The 16,943-nt window shown below is 51.6% G+C and overlaps 1 protein-coding gene across 1 annotated transcript; it reads left to right on the forward strand.

The window, feature by feature from the left end:
• The first annotated feature begins 10,978 nt into the window (after positions 1 to 10,978).
• LOC136370503 (nuclear pore glycoprotein p62-like) lies at positions 10,979 to 16,686 on the forward strand. Its single transcript, XM_066333945.1, has 12 exons — positions 10,979 to 11,282; positions 12,082 to 12,467; positions 12,696 to 12,806; positions 13,249 to 13,383; positions 13,565 to 13,669; positions 14,136 to 14,244; positions 14,400 to 14,544; positions 14,887 to 14,936; positions 15,059 to 15,193; positions 15,576 to 15,687; positions 16,091 to 16,157; positions 16,463 to 16,686. The coding sequence occupies exons 1-12, from the start codon at positions 10,999 to 11,001 to the stop codon at positions 16,552 to 16,554; spliced, it is 1,731 nt and encodes a 576-aa protein (XP_066190042.1). The 5' UTR covers positions 10,979 to 10,998; the 3' UTR covers positions 16,555 to 16,686.
• Positions 16,687 to 16,943: the final 257 nt, after the last annotated feature.

A 16,943-nucleotide genomic window follows, 5' to 3' on the forward strand; every position in this document is an offset into this window, starting at 1 on the left:
GGGGACAGACTGCTCTGGTGATGGCAAAATTGAGTGAAGGGATGGAGACAAGCCAGCCAGCACAGAGCCAGGCCCTCAGATGGTCCTTGCTCCTCAGCAGCTCAGTGGTAAAAGCTGAGGGTGCTCCAGGATTCCCTGCAGGAGAGGCACAGGGGAGCAGAGCCAAGTTCAGGACAAGATGGGCAGCCAGGGGTGGGAAGAGGGCTGGGTGGGGAAGAGCTCTCTCCATCTCAAGCCCTCACTTCACAGACCAGTGTGGTGGTGTGGGGACCCTTGCAGCCCTCACTGGAGGGCCAGGCTGCAGTGACTAATCCCCTGTCATAAGGAAATGAGTCCTTCCCCTCACCTCTTCTCACTCTGGATGATGCCTCAATGGAAGGAACGGGGCAATAAAATACTAAGGTGCCCTTATCTTCAAAAGCGATAGAGGCACTATAAACACTCAGTACACCCCAACCCGGGATCAGGGACTGCAACCTCATCAGATGGTCACGAGAAACATGCAGAAAGTCACAACTTCTTCTTCCAAAGAGGGAACAACTCAGCCCATCTCCAAGGCACCTGCATCCAGCCCTTGCTCATCAAGCACTTCCTTAGGTGCAAGCAAAGCACTGGGCAGGGATGCCCAGGTCAAAGGACACAGATTTGCCCTAGACCCACCAGGATCACACATCTCCTGCCTCCCTGAAGCTCTCTAGGCAAGCAGAGCTCCTTCTGGCATTCCCAACCTGCTTCTCATCTCTGCCTAGCACAGCTGACCTGAAGCAGCAGCAAATAACCAATGCAAACTCTCTGGGAATTATCAGCCATGTGCCAGGAGAGCCCACCACTGCCCACAGCCCCCAGGAATTGCTCAGATAGGAGAGATGGGAGGGGAGAGGAAATTCAGGCCAAGTTTCTGATGGGCTGAGGCACTTGGAAAGGACCAGCACATTCCTCCACCCTCTCCCCAGCCACAGCACACTCCCAGCTGCCTCCCACACGGTGTCAGAGCCTCCTGGCCCCTCAGCAAGCCAGGGCTGATATGGAAGATAAACCATGGCTTTGGTGCAGCCTTTTCAGGAGCAGCAGAGGATCCACAATGGAAAGGGGCTGCTCCCAGATATTCCAAATCCTGACTCCCAGGCTGGGCTCAAGTCACGCACTGGTAGAAATGGAAGAGGCATTCCCTGCCCCAGGCATGCCCCTGAGCCCAGGAAAGAGCCTCAGGGATTCACCTCTGGGCATCTGTGGTGCTCAGCTGGCAATTGCACTCACATTTTACCTCCCAAAGGTTTCGTGCCCTCCTGGAGCCGTGGGGATGTCCCTGTCTGGAGCCAGGGCAGATAACACAGGCTCGGAGTGCCTGGCTCTTCTGGTCCTGGTGGGAGACCTTGCAGAGGAGGTGGGAAACAAGCTCCTCTTTGGAAAACACCTTCTGTCAGGGGGAAAACTGGTGCACAAACTCATGGCTTTCCACAGCCTACCAGAGGAGACCTGTTTAAAGGCACCTTAAAGGATCTTTGGGTCTTGGAGGAAAGAAAGGAGGGAAACAGGACAGAATGAACTCCATGACACTGCAGGGGACAGAGGCCTTTGGGTGCACCGAAGGAGGTTGCTAGAAAGCACCTTCCTGCTTGAACAACAGCTCAGAAATCTATCAGGAGAGTTATTAAAGGCGTTTATCTCAGAAAACCCGATACCCGTGGAGAGGACACGGAGGTTTGATCTTCCAGGCATTGCATTAACATCACAATCAGATTGTTCCATAATAATTTGAGTCTAATCTCTGCTAGAGGAGCGTCAGGTTAGTGATCTCAGCAAACCTCATGTACATGCAAGCTGTAGCAGCTAAAAAAGGTTTAGTAGTAAAACCCACACCGATTCAGCAAGCAAGATATACTTTTGCAGTGGCACAAATATTTTGACTTCTTTTCTTCCCTGCACACTAAAAGCCCAAATTCTAAGTTTTCAGTACTCCAACACAAACAAAAGCTCTTTTTAATAAAATATTGGGGGAAACATACTCCATCTCTCCAAAATCTGCTTTGGAGAGCTGGTTTAGAGAATTGCAGATAAATTGTCCTGCACCCTCGACAGCTCCACTGCCAAGTGATGGTTCCGCAGCACCACACTGGATGGAAGAGAGGAAGACCAGAGAATCCCAAACACCTTTACATGGACAAACAGAGCTGCAGCCTTAGCAAGTCTAAAAAGTCATGCCAAGCAATCCCCGCCATCCTGTCACCTCCATGCTTGAGGGCACCAACATTTTGGCAGCTGCTAACAAAGGTTCCTGCCTAGAAGATCCTCAGATCTCAGGCACAGCCAAGCCCTTCCAGGCTGTCTGCTAAGCAGCATGAGTCTGGAAGAAACAAATCACCCCATAAGCAGAGAAACCAGGGGGGCTTCACCAGCCTTGGTGTGGTTTTATCTCTACTCAGGATTTCAGGTTGTGCTTTGGATGAAGTTTTTCCCACACTGGCAAACTCATCTTTCCTCAAGTCAGGTGTCTTTTTTTCACAGAACTTACAACACCCTCTGTTTCTGGGATGTCCAGCCTGCTAAAAAAGGCTGAGAGCAGAACAAGACTCACGTCAGAAGCAGCATGATTGCCTCGAACTTGCTTTCCCAGAAAAGCTGTCTCTCTGGGTTTCTCAGGTCACTGGAGCAAAGTCCCACAATACAAGCTCTACCTGGCAGGTGCTCCCAAGATTTCTCCAACGGATGCCTTTTTTATTACTCAAATTTTTAGCCCTTTCCTTTTGAGGCAGTGAGTACAGTTTCAGTCTTCAGTATTTTTCAGGGCACAGAAAAGCCCAGAGACTCTGCAGGCATTACAGAGCTAAGGGCAGGCTTCAGCTATCCCTGGATCCACCATCCTGATGCTGTGCCCTTTGAACTATTCCAGTACACTTTTACAGGAATGAGGGCTCTGCTCTTTGCCTGTGGTTCTTCCCCCAGCTGCCACAGAAGCCAGGCACACATCTCACAGAGCACTGGGAGCCTCTGAACGCCTCCTCCTCAGCCTTCTGCCCTTCCCAAACAGCCTTTATTTGAATGTTTCCAGATTGTGAACTGGCAGGATGTTTCACCCCACGCCTGGCTGCTGGCCGGGGCAAGACTCACTCCACCTCCGTGCTGCCCAGGGAGGTGGCAGGGGAGAGATATCAGGGAGAAAAACAAAATTATCTCCTTGTTTTCAAGGCAAGGAGAGCTGGCTTCAGGTCCAGAGACATCCTCAGCAGGGGAAAGGCACCTCACTCTGTTGCAAGGCAAAACCCCTGGAAGTGGCTCCCAGAACAAGTCCCCATAGTCGAGCCCAGGGAGCTGCCAGGATCCTGTTAACACACAATAAATCTCCACCTGCCTGTGCAGACCTGTCCTTGTAGCTGACACCCCCAGGGCTGCTCACAAGCAAGGCTCTGGCTGTGGGTTGTGGCCTCCTTCCCAAAGCTCAGGGAGTCCCATCTCCCTGCTGTGTCAGGGTGACCAGTGTCCCAAGGGGCTGATATCTGCCTTGGGATTCTGAAAAGCTGAAAGGAGGTATGTTTTACCTCACAGTCCACAGACAGATGCAGCTAATCCACCCAGCTTCAGCACTGAATAAAATCCTCATGGGGAACAGAAGGGAATAAGCAGTGCAAAACACAGTGTGAAGGCAGCCCAGTCCTGTGTGAGGAGACAAGTTTACCCTCGGCTGTCCCTGAGTGCAGCTGCCCTTTCCCATGGAAGTTCTTGGCAAAGCAGAGGAAAGCTGCCCAGGAAATGCAGGACTAAAGCTCCCAGCTCAGTGATGGAATGAAGAGAGCCACAGTGCCTTCAGCAGTGTGAGCTGAGGGGAAGCACAACACTGCTCTTCCCTTGCTCCTGCACACCCCCATGCAATGCTGGGACCAAGGACACCACAGGCTGGGTCCCCCCCAAACCTTGCCAGGGCTGCAGCCCCAGGACTTCATAGGGCACAGCATGGAGCTGGCACAGCCGACACCGAGAGCTCTGGGAGGAGAAGGCTTTGCCAAACATCTTTATCTCTGGAGATGCCTTTCTGACCTCCTCACTTCCAGTAAGTGTTTATCTCCACTACACAACTTAATGCCCCCAAACTGCTCTGGCAGCAGCTCCTGGCACAGGCATCTTTGAGAGAGCTTTGAAAGATGCAGAAGAGAAGTGCCAGGTTTCAAACCCAGCTACTCTGATACCAGCTTGTCTAAGGAAAATTAATAGCTGCAGTTTGCCAAGCTACATCCATTTAGGAAACGCTCCACCACAGAACTACTTTGTGTGTTATTTCCTCACACTAGGGAAAACAAATCAGCTCAAGAAATGCCAAAAGCCCCATATATTGCTGCAAGGAGCATATATTTTTATCTTGCTGCTGATGTCAGACATAGAGAGGTGAGAATATGAAGCCTGCTCAGCGTTCACAGGCTGCTGAACACTTCCGTAGGCTCAAGGATCTCTGCTGATGGATGCTTGCATCAAAGCTGGCCTTTGCTCACCACCTCCTCATTCAGCAAAGCCCATTCCTCTCACTAATGCCTGAGTGTCTGTTTTGTGAACATCACTGGGCTGGGTTTGGCTGGGCAGACTTAATTTCCTTCCCAGCTGGGGCTGGGTTTTGGCTCTGTGCAGGAAACAGGGTTGATAACACAGGGATGTTGGATTCTCACTGAGCAGGGATTACACACAGCCAGGGCCTTTCCTGCTCCTCAAGGCACGAGGATTTGGGGGGACACAGCCAGGACACTGACCCCAGCTGACCACAGGGACATCCCAGAGCACACAGCATCACCCTCAGCACACAAAGCTGGGGGAGAAGGAGGAAGGGGGCACATTCTGAGTTTGCCTTCCCAAATCACTGTTACTTGTCATGGAGCCTGCCTTCCTGGGACACCTGCCTGCCATGGGGGACCCTGGATGAATCCCCTGTTTTGCTTTGCTTGCATACACGACTTTTGCTGTAGTTATTAAACTGGCTTTATCTCAGCCCACGGGTTTTCTCACTTCTACTTTTCCAATTCTCTCCCCCATCCCACTGGCGGGGAGGGAATGAGAGGCTGCGTGGGGCTGAGTTGCCGGCTGGGGTTAAACCGTGACAATCACTCAAACATGTTCTCCTTTCCCTAGGGGACAGGAATAAACCAGGAGACAGCTTTTAGCCCAAGGGCTTGACACATGCCATGAAAAATCTCTGGGGATGTCTGCGCATAATCTTCTGAAAAATAAGGTCAACTATGTTAGGGATAAAGTTCAGATCATAGAGCTACTTAAATGGGAGGGAATAAAAAAAGATGCAGAGGAGGAGCAGCAGCAGCTAAGATTACACATATGTGCCGTAAAGAACATTGAGATCAAGTCTGAAGGAGGTGTGGACATTTCCTGCTTTAGAAGCAGCTTTGGAGAAGAAAATAAAGGTCTGTCTTTTCACCCGCCCAGGGTAGATGCTTCAAGGCATGATTGCCTTTTGGGATAAAACTTCCCAGAATGGTCAAAAGCAGGGATGCTCCCAATATCATTGGCTATTTTGTACTTCAGAAACCGTATTTCATGCAACCATAAAAACTGGTGCAAGCATCCCAAACACTGCTGAAGTAAAACTTTGGCTCATTGCAATATCCTGGTGCAGATTCAATCTCCTCAACAGCTTTATTGAAAATTGAAAATCATCAGGGTGTAGGCCTGTGCTTTGAGGAGCAGCTGGAGACATGTCAGAAGCAAAACACCAAACATGAATGAAGGTAAGAAAAGCTCCTTTCAGACCATGAATGGAGGGAGATAAGGGAGCTACCTTCAATCTGAAGTGCTCCTACCTGCAGCCCTGACCTGAAAACACAGTTAACAGCACCATCTGAAAATGTCAAGAGAGGTCACAACAACAGCTCTGAATTCTTAAAAGAGGAGCTGGAAACGAAACAGGATTCAATCAAGCAGGAGATCAGGAATGGTAGACACAGACATAGGTCCTACAGACTGCAAAAAATCACACAGCTGTAGAGACATGTCCTTTCTGCCTCCAGTAGCAACAGAGAAAGTCCCTTCTGTGGTAAGGTGTAAGTGCAGCCCTGGGGGAAATGACACAATGCTCACCATGCAGGATGGGGCACTCTCTGTCTGCACTGCCGTGTTGCTCAACTCTGACTCTCAGGCAATACACACGACACATGTTTGGTGATATCACCCAAGCACTGGTTTCTGTCACATGGCCTCATGCCTTTCCAGGTAAAATGAAGTGTTTGAGTCAAAGGAGTGATGCTGTGCTGGCCACTCACAGAGCCTCTCCTCCATACCCACGGCCTGGGTGAAAGAATATCCTTCAGAAGGGAGAGGGAATGTGTGACTGTAAGGGTAGTTCTCCACAGCTCCTTGGAGCCAGTCATTTTATGGCATAAAGGAGGAAATCAGGTTTGATTCAAGATGCTTCTGCACTGGAAGTAGGCACAGGATTGGACAATATTGAATCACAGAATCACTGAGTTGAAGAGACCTCCAAGGTCATCGAGTCCAACCCAACCCCAAAACCTCAACTAAACCCTGGCCCCAGTGCCACATCCAGTCTTTGTTTAAACACATCCAGGGATGGTGACTCCAGCACCTCCCCAAGCAGACCATTCCAGTGCTTTATTACACTTTCCATAAAAACTTTTTCCTAATATTCAACCTATATTTCTTGGTGCAGCTTGAGGCTGTGTCCTCTCGTTCCTGTCAGCTGCTGCCTGGAGAAAGAGACCAACCCCACCTGAGCACAGCCACCTGTCAGGATGTTGTAAGGAGTAATAAGGTCAACTACTTGCACTTGTCCTTATTTTCTTCCCATGAACCTTACACTGCAGGCAGCACAGGGAGCTGCAGCATCTTTAGGGTGCAGCTGCTCCTCTTTGCCACATCTGGCCGCTCCTAAACCCCTCATCTTCCTCCAAACTCCCCACCACCCTTGACATTTCCCGGGTTTAAAGTACACCCTTTAAGAAGTAAAATAAGCCTGGCTGAAGAAGAGTGTAAGAAAACAAGCCTAAACAAGGCAGGCAGGACAGCATCAAGTGGAGGAGCGGGGCTGAGCTGGGGATCTGACGGCAGGACCCGGCGTCACCGCCCCGCCGGCTGTTCCCATGGCTACACGGCGGGATAAATCCAGTCCAAGGAGCCTCGTGTCGCTGCATTATTTAACAAACAGTCACGCTCAAGAGGAAAACACAGGCAGGGACTCAGTTTAGCAGCTGCGTGGGCTGCTCAGGCCGATGGATGCCCGAGTGCCTCATGGCGTGGAAAGACCCAAGTCCTCCTCAGCACCATGGTGCTCTCACCTGAGCCAGGCACGGTGTTGTTAGCCACAAGGAGAGTCCAGCATGGTCACAGAAGAGCCTTGATGGTCCTGCACAACCACAGCTGTTTGTCCACAAACACAACCAGACTTTGCTCCTGACGGAGCCCTGGATACCTGACCCATTTATGAAACAATGCAAAGGAAAAGCTGCTCCACCTGCAAGTCTGTGTTCTGGCCCAGGCCTCAAACGCAGCACTGGGCAAAGAGGAAAGGAATGTGGGCACAAAGAAAAGCATAGGAGGGAAAAAAAATGGGGAGGTGTTGGAACTCTGGAGGCTGAAAGTTTCAGGCTTTCTCAGCTGAGGGGTGCTGACCCGCAGGAAATCACCACATTTGACCTGAGGCTTTGGAACAGGCTCCCAAAGTTGAGTGATAGCACGGGGGTTGTGGGTGTGTAGTTTGCATAGAATTGTGTGATCTCACAGGGTGAAAAACTTAGATTTAAGATTTTTGGTATGTAATGATGAATGAGAGTCAAGATGGAGGGCTTGGGATGTTGTCTAAGTCCTCTTCTTCACCTTCTTTACCTTCTCCTTCATGGATTAAGTGGTTTTCTGTAATTGGGTGGAAAAGGTCTGCATTGTGGACCTTTGGTGGTCATTATGGGGTCAAAAGTATAAATTATATAGGTGTCACCTCGTTATTGGGTGATTATTGCTTAAATAACCTTGGAAAGGGTTAGAAGCACTCCATTTCACCTAATTTCTCTAAATTGCTAGATTGAGCTCATGGCCTCGTGAGTCTGTAAATAGATAAGAAGTAATAAACATCCAAGTCTGAACTTGATGTCTGTGTTTCCCATGTATTAATCCTGACCTCGGCAGAGAAAAAGAAACCAGGACTGTAACGGGGAGGAGTTATAGGAATGTTGGGAGAGATGAACAGGCTTCGAGGGCAAAGGTGTGGATGGAGCTTGGAGGTGCTGCTGAGAGCTTACGTTTGGAAAAAGTGGTTCAGCATGGCAGCAGTGAGGAGAAATAAGAGTGGTCTGGGGGAAGCTGAGGCAGGGAAAACAGGAGCAACGGGAGGTGTTTGTGCCCATAACTGCCCTGAGCCAGCAAGGGATGAGCAGGGCTGTTCTCACAACACAGCATTTCCAATGCTGGTGTAACACAGCGCCTTTCCCCTTCCCCAAAATCCTGCAAGAAGGAGCAGAAGGTGACCTAGATCGGTCTGTGATTCACCAACCAGCTGCAGAGGGCCAGGGCTCTGTGATTCTGTGAGATGCCGAGGTCCACTGGGCTGTTCTCAGTACCCTTCCCTGGGCAGGCAGTGGTGACACGTGTGGGACACAGCCAGGCCAGCAGTGCCACCGTGTGGGAGCAGGTCACCTCCTTCTGCCAGGACACGGCCAGCAAGGGTTCCTGGAGCGTGAAAGAGAGCAGGTGGAAACACGAACACACATATATGTATAAATAAACTCATCTCTCACCCTCCCCTCCCCCTATCCTGAAATTTAAAAAGAATGAGAAAATTATCCAGAGAAATTTTCTCAGCCGGAAACCTGCTCCTTGCTGGAAACCAAAAGACTGTGTTGTCTCTCAAGTGTTTTTCAATAATGCCCAGAAAAATAACTCTCTTTTACTGTCACTGAAGTGAGACTGACAGGGCTGTAATTACCAGGGTCTTCCTTCTTGTCCGTCTTGAAAACTAGGGCTTTGGCCAGCTTCCAGTCTGCTGGAACCTTTCCAGGCTCCCAAGACTTGAAAGGAATGGAGAGAGATCCTGTGATGAGGCCAGTATTTTCAGTACCCTGGGATGAATTCCATCGTGTCCCATAGATTCATGTGCATTCAGCTGGAGCAGCAAACCTCAAACAAGTTCAGTTTTGTCAGGAGGTTGTCCTGCCCCTAATCACAGTCCTCCAACATAGAGCTCCAGGAGTCCCAGGGCCCATCACTGATGTTAATGACAGAGGTGAAGAAGGCATTAAAAATCTCTCCTTTGTCTATGTCCCTGTTTGTGGGGTGTCTGACCTCGTCAAGTGTGGACCAATCTCTGATCCTCCTTTTGCTGGTAACACATTTTAAGAAGTCCTTTTTGCTGTCCTTCACAGTGCTGGCAAGTTTAAACACTAATCAAGCTCTGGCCACATGAATTTTCTCCCTACAATGGTGAACAGCATCTCCCTATTTTTCCTGTGTAAGCTGTCCTTCCTTCCAATGTCCATACAATGGACTTTCTGTTCCCCTCAGAAATGGGAAGAGTTATTGTTCCTATGACAATAACCTGTCATTTTTTTCCTCCACGGGTGTGATTTGATACAGAATGCAGGTCAACTTGACCTTGCTGATACCTCCAACCTCAACGGAGTATAATACTCAGCACTGGTTCTACTTTTAGAGCCTGGTATCTCTGACCCAAGGGCACCCGAGAAGGTGGGGTAATCCCAGAGGAGTGCACAGAGAAATGCAGTGTAAGCCTTGTGTGCAGCACAGCCCAGTAGGGACAGCTGATCCCAAGGGAAGGCGCCAGCACAGTCAGGAGTGACACAGAAAGAAGTTCTCTTTAGGCACCTCTGTATATTTGCGTTGGTGTCCTGAAGCACAAGGTAAAAATCCAGCATGTAGGAGTTCAAAACAGAAATGTAACTATCATTTTTCTGCCAGCCACAACTACTGCACAGGTGTTTTCACTGAACTGTCCAACACATTCTTAAGCCTCCATCATCAGACAACGCTTCTAACTTTGACATTGCTCCCTTCCGTGTTGAAACGTGCATTTATTATCTAGGTTATAAAAGCTTACTTCTTGGCCTCCGGAGCCAACTGATTCCCTTTCTATTTAATGATAAAGGCTATCTTATCTGGCTTTATGGAATGCTCAACTTCAATAGCTAACGGCCATCGAGCCGTATGAACTGGTTGCACCCTGGAATTTGTCAATCAGAGAAAATAATTTTCCTTCAGTGTCATCCAGTCAATTGTACAAACTCTAGCAGTTCTTTCCACGTAGCATTTGAGCTGAAATTTTTGGTAAGGAAGTGAAGCTTCTCAACAAGAAATTTATTTTTCTATTAGCAGTTTCATCATTGGAATGTAAGAAAATCAGGATATTTATCTAAAATCCGCCCGGTTCTTCAGAAATTATCTAATTTAAATGGTTAGATTTGTTTGGAATGAAAGGCTGTTATTTTAAACAGGAAAAAAAAAAGGTCAGACAGTGATCAAAGAAAGCAGGCACTCAAAAAAGTTCCTAATTTAATGTTGCGTGTTTGAATGAGACCTGTATTAACAGGTACGTGTCCCCTGTCCCACATCCCGGCCCGGTGTCCCGTGTCCCACACCCCAGCCCGGTGTCCCCTGTCCCACACTCCAGCCCGCTGTCCCCTCTCCCACACCCCATCCCGGTGTCCCCTGTCCCACACCCCAGGCCGCTGTCCCCTGTCCCACATCCCGGCCCGGTGTCCCGTGTCCCACACCCCAGCCCGCTGTCCCCTGTCCCACACCCCAGCCCGGTGTCCCCTGTCCCTCAGCTCGGTCCCGCAGCCGCGTCTCGCGTCCCCACAGCAACGCGAACACGCCCCGCCCCTCACACGCTAACAGCCAATCGGAGCCGCGGTACCGCGAATGAAGGCCGCATTGACCAATGGCTGCCGAGAGCGGGAAGGCGCGGAGGCGGGGCCGGGCGGGGCGCAGTGACGACATCACGCCGCGCGCCGCCGCCGCCGCCGCCGCCGGAGCTCGGCCCGCGCCATGAACCAGTTCAGCTTCGGGGCGGCCGCGCCCGGCGGCGCCTTCAGCCTGGGCGCGCCCAGAGCCGCCACCGCCGCCGCCACCACGGCCACCGCCGGCTTCTCCTTCTCCGCGCCCGCCGCCACCTCCAGCGGCTTCAGCTTCGGCAGCGCGGCGCCGGCGGCGAGCGGCGCCCAGCCCGCCGGGCTCTTCTCCTTCAGCAAGCCGGCCACGGCCGCGCAGCCCTCCGGCTTCACCTTCGGCTCGGCCGGCGCGGCCCCGGCAGCCGCCGCCTTCCCGCTGGGGTGAGAGGCCGGGGCCGGGCGGCGGCAGCGCGGGAGGCCGCGGGGAGCGGGCTCCTGTCGGGGCTGGGCGAGGCCTCTGCGGGGCTTTGTGCACGGGCCGAGCCTCTGGGGCCTGGCGCTTCCCTGCGCCCGGCAGCGTTCGCCTCCTCGGGCAAGTGCTTGGCGAGCCCTGGCACCGGGCCCGGCTGATGTTTTCATGGGGGAGCTCTTCCACGTGTTGGGAAGCGCGTGTTCCGCGTTTCCGTCTGCAGCTGCGCTGGGTACGCGCGTTCAAAGACTCTGCTACCGAATAGGAAACGTCTTCTTCTTTCTGACTCGAGTCTGGAATGCCCTGAATGTTTTCTCGGCACTTTGGGAGTGTTTTGTCGTTAAGGAAAGGCTGTGAGTTCTGCGGTGGTTCTGCAGCACTGCTGCTGTCAAAGCTTGCCAGATGGCAGCTGTGGGAAGGGAGCTCAAACGGGCAGGAGCAGAAAAAGCCAGCCTTGTGCAGAGGGAATGAAAACGGTGAGCTGAGAGAAGGAGCAGCTTTGCATGCTTTGTATGCAGCCATAAAATGTCCTGTGGTGCCTGGGTGGGTGCAGGTAATGAAAGGGAGTCAGTAGAAAGAGCCCTAATGGGGGATGGCAGGTGACAGCAGTGGGATGGAGTCTGTTGTCAGAACTGGGACACAAGCCTGGCCAGGTGTGCATCTGCTTGAAGGGAGCTTCCTGCTGTCAGCAAATGGTCAGGGAGAAAGCCAGCTGTGAACTTAATGGATGTGTGTCTCAGACAGGTTGGCTTCTCTTCTTTTCTTGCCTAGGGCAAACACACCAAAAGTGAACTTTGGAGCCAGCACTGCCACTCCAGCATCTGGAATGACGGGGGGCTTTTCTTTTGGCGCCCCTGCCGCCACCAGCACACCCTCGAGCCAGGCAGCAGCCCCGTCTGGCTTTGCCTTTGGCTCTGCCGGCACCAGCAGCAGCAGCACGGCCCCGTCTGGGACCACGGGAGGCTTCACCTTCTCCAGTGGCAGCACGACTCAGGCGGGAGCAGCCGGGTTCAGCCTCGGCCCCGCAGCCCCGCAGGCGACGTCGGCAGGGCTGAGCTTTGGCACGGCCCCCGCGGCTGCTGCCACCACCAGCACGGCCACCCTGGGAGCTGCCACCCCGTCAGCAGCGCCCTTCAGCCTTGGGGGGCAGCCCACAGGTGGGGGAGCAGCCTGGGGGCAGCTGGAGGCTGGGAGCCTCTGGCTTGGGGATAGCTGAGGGTGGAGTGGAGCTCTGCAGCCTCTGGCTCCTGCTGCGGCAGGACAGAGGCAGGGGCTGGAGCCAGAGCTGTTTGTGAGGGGCTGTCCAGGCTCTGCAGTGCTGGGCTGCAACTGCTCTTTAGGCTGTGGGAGGAAAGTCCATCTTTGCCTTTTGCTCCTGCTTCCAGGTCTAACCTTTGGGGCAGCGCCTTCAACAGCAGCCTCCAGTACAACCACGGCCACGCTGACCACAAGTACCAGCCAGACACCCACCCTGTCCTTTGGAGCCAAGCTGGGAGGTAGGCAGCTGTGCTGGGAAACATTCCTCCAGGCTTTGTGAAATCTGCTCTCCTCCTGGCAATATTTGTCTCTTGGAAGTGGTCAAATGTCCTGTACTGGGCTGTGGGAAGGGGACAGAAGTGTTTGTTGCTGTGAGGTTGCCCTGGCAGTGGTGATCTGTGACAGCTCCTAGAGCCACTGGAGAGTGTGTCCTGTGCTTCTTGTTGTGTCCCACGTGGCAGATTCTGTTCTGTGCTTGTTTGGGAGGCACAATCATAAAGGGCACAGTGTGAAAGACAGGGAGTGCAGGGAGAATAAGAGGCAAAGGAGGTTACAATGCTAACATCCCCAAGGGCCTGGTGTGGCTGGGCAGTGTGTGTCACCCTCCCAGCAGGGTTGTGGTGCAGTGGGTGGGAGCTGAGTGTGTTGTGCTTGTCCCCACGGAGTTGTTTGTCTCTGCAGTGACATCCACAGCTGCCACCACGGCCTCCAGCACCAGCAGCACCTCAGTGCTGGGCTCCACGGGGCCCTCCTTGTTTGCATCTGTGGCAACTTCTTCAGCCCCAGCCTCCTCCAGCAGCAGCACGGGCCTCTCACGTGAGTTTCTGCAGGCAGCTTTGTCCCTGGGGCAGTAAAGGAGCAGCAGGGCTGCTGCTGCCTGTGCCTGCTGGAGCTGCTGCTGCTGCAGTGGGACAGGCAGCAGGCTGGGCACAGCTTTTCCGAGGGGCCCAGCATTTCATGGTTTATGAAACCTGTTAATGATGTCTTCTCTTTCTAGTTGGTGCCACTTCCACTGCTTCCACTGGGACAGCCAGTCTGGGCACACTTAGCTTTGGATTAAAAGTTCCTGGAACAACAGCTGCCACAACAAGCACTGCCACGGGTAAGAGCGTGTTGCTGGAAGTCACTGAAGGGAAGGGAGACTGAATTTACACCTCCACTGATCAGTGCTCTCTAGAGGTGTAAGGGGCCATGTCAGAGTAGCAGCTCAGCAGTTCTGATTTGTAAAACCCTCAAGAAACTGAACACATCACAGTGTGTCTTTCTCCGATCCTTTTCCGTCTCTTTGTGAAAACCCAGTTCTCTCATCCAGTGCAAAGGTGCAGGGGAGGAGCTGTGTATGCTGGTAGTTCCTGCTTCTACCAGTCAAGCCTGAGGATATTGCCAAGGCTGTGGTTTAGGGATGTTTTCATTCCCTCCTTGACAGAGATGGGATTTGCTGCTGCTCCCTTCAGAGGGATCTACTGTAGCTCCTGCAGCCATGGGCAGTGCAGCCTGGAGCTGCTCTCTGTTTGTGAGGTACCAGGTGTGTGTGTTTTGTGTTGCTGGACTTGAATCTCTTCCTGCAGGGACAACTTCTGCTTCTGGCTTTCCTTTGAATCTGAAGCCCTTGACTACGACGGGTGCCATTGGAGCTGTGACCTCCACAGCTGCCATCACCACAACCAGCACAGCCAGGTGGGTGTTGTGTGACCACTGAGCCTGTCCTGCCTGGGGCAGGGGCAGCTGCAGTGTTCATGCTGGCATCTGGAGGAGGCAGGGGAAATGAGTGAGTGTTGTGGAGTTTCTCCATCCTGACCTTTGTGTCCTGTGCTCCCCTGCCTCCCTCTCAGTGCCCCCCCAGTGATGACTTATGCCCAGCTGGAGAGTTTGATAAACAAGTGGAGCCTGGAACTGGAAGACCAAGAGAAGCACTTTCTCCATCAGGCCACACAAGTCAATGCCTGGGACCGGATGCTGATCGAGAATGGGGAGAAGGTGAGGTGACCTCCAGTGGAACCTCCTTCTGCTTCTCAGGTCCTTAAAGGCCTCTGTGTTAGAAAGGCAGCACGCCATTGCTTTTCAAAATCTTTCTGTGTTCAGGCCTTTAGGCCTTGGGGTTGGAAATGTGTTCTGACTTTGCTCTGTGATACCAAGTTCTCTTAGGGGGGATCATTCCAAGCTGAACCTCCCTTATTCCCTCTTTGGTCTGTCAGTCTTCATGTGACCATCTCTTGTTTCCAGGAGAATTTGCATGGTGCTTTCTCTCTCCCACCTCTCTTCTTTGGAGAGCTGACTTATTGGTTTTTCATGGTGTAATGAAGTGTCTTCTGTTTCCAGATTACTTCATTACACAGAGAAGTAGAGAAGGTGAAGGTTGATCAGAAGAGGTACGAGACTGTGAGCACCTGAAATGGTTTTATTTCTTCTCTGCATTGTGCTGCCTGCTGATGTGAGAGCTCTGCAATGTCTGCAATGTGTCAGGCAAGCAGATGGCATTTTCTCTTTGCAGACTGGATCAGGAGCTGGACTTCATTCTGTCCCAGCAGAAGGAGCTGGAGGACTTGCTGACCCCTCTGGAGGAGTCAGTGAAGGAGCAGAGTGGGACCATCTACCTGCAGCACGCGGATGAGGAGCGGGAGAGGACGTGAGGCCCAAACCTGCTGGGGATGGGGATGAGCCCTGTGCTGTGGTCACTGCAGTCAGCAGGAGATAGAGCTGGGATGTGTCACAGGATTGGACAATGAGTGGCTGCTGTCAGATATTTAACCCTGTTTTATGCGTGCCAGCTTAGATTTTATTTATAATCTAATTTTTATGTATAATACACTCTTGCTTGTCTATACATCAGCAATGACAGGGTTTGAGAGTCACTTCTTTGGGGTGATGGAGCCTCTCTGGGTGCTGTTCCCAGGTCTCTACCCCCTTTGGCTTCATATGTGGAAGCACATTCTGCTTGCCCATGGTTGTGAGCAGGTCTTCAAAGTTCTCCTCAGACATTCTGATCTTGGTTCCCATGTGCTCTGCAGCTACAAACTGGCTGAAAACATCGATGCTCAGCTGAAGCGCATGGCACAAGATCTGAAGGACATCACTGAGCACTTGAACACATCAAGAGGCCCAGCAGACACAAGTGACCCGGTAAATGCAAGCTTCTGTTTTATTTTTTATGATTTATATTATTGATCTTGATGCTCCTTATGGCTGTATTCAGCAGCTTTTTCTTTCGGTATAAATTTCCCTTCAGTATTGCAAACTGAGTTTTTCCACATTCGTTATTAATTTTGCTACCTCAGCCCTAAGGTGATGAATGTTCTGCTGCTACCTAAGTCTAAATTAAAATAAGCCAAAGCCACAGACCTACCAGCTAAACTGTGCAGTTTTCTTGCTGGTAAGGAGAAGCAAAGTAGCAGCATTGCTGTACACACTTCTCTGCCAAAGTGACTGCTGCCTTAGGGAACTTCTGCAAGGAGAAACTTGCCTCTGACTCCTCTTGGTGTTTATGCAGTCTCACAACTGACTTGCACCTTCTCTCTGTGCTCAGCTTCAGCAGATCTGTAAAATTTTGAATGCACACATGGATTCCCTGCAGTGGATTGACCAGAACTCAGGTGAGCTTTGTCCTGCAGCCTTTTGGGAATGTGAATGGAAAGCAGGAGCATGTCTGTGAGTGTTTGTTCATCCCTGAATTCCTGAAGGTGCCTGAGGAACCTTCCTCCTCACCTTCAATGGCATTGTCCCTTCCAGGCTAGAATTCTCCTGATGTACCTGATTAGAGGCCTCTGATGAGGAGTTATTCTGGCAACTGCTGTTGTTTTACCAAAAAAACTCAAATGTTTTTCTTTCTCCTGTAAGCAAAACTTGCAGGGTTGTGTTCTGGGGTGACTGTGACATTAATCCCTTGTTTCTGCCACAGCTGTGCTGCAGAGAAAGGTGGAAGAGGTGACAAAAGTTTGTGAGAGTCGCCGCAAGGAGCAGGAGCGCAGCTTTCGGATCACCTTTGATTGAAACACTCCCAACTTCAAAGGATGAACATAAAGCACAGAAACAGCTCCACAGAAAACAGAGGTGTTTGGGAGCTAAGGACTGAGGACTAGCTTTGTTTCTTTTCTTGTAATAAAATGTGCTGTTTGTTCCAAAGGCATTCTTTGTTGTGTTGGACAGGAGAAGCTGAGGCCCTGCCTGAGTTTGTGGGGGAAGTGTGCTCTCTGTGCTTTAGCTGTTCCTGCAGACAAGTGAGAGACACAAATGCTGGTTTGGAGGGCTCAGGGCAGTCTCTGTCTCCAGGAGAGCCAGCCGAGCTGGGAGGCTCCCAGGACTGAAGTGTGCTCCCAGTCCTGTAGCAGCAGAGTGCAGCACACTTGCCTCTAGATGACTTGTGGACTATTAACATCAAT

Source organism: Sylvia atricapilla, chromosome 21, assembly GCF_009819655.1.
Source record: "Sylvia atricapilla isolate bSylAtr1 chromosome 21, bSylAtr1.pri, whole genome shotgun sequence".
Classification (NCBI taxonomy): Eukaryota; Metazoa; Chordata; class Aves; order Passeriformes; family Sylviidae; genus Sylvia; species Sylvia atricapilla.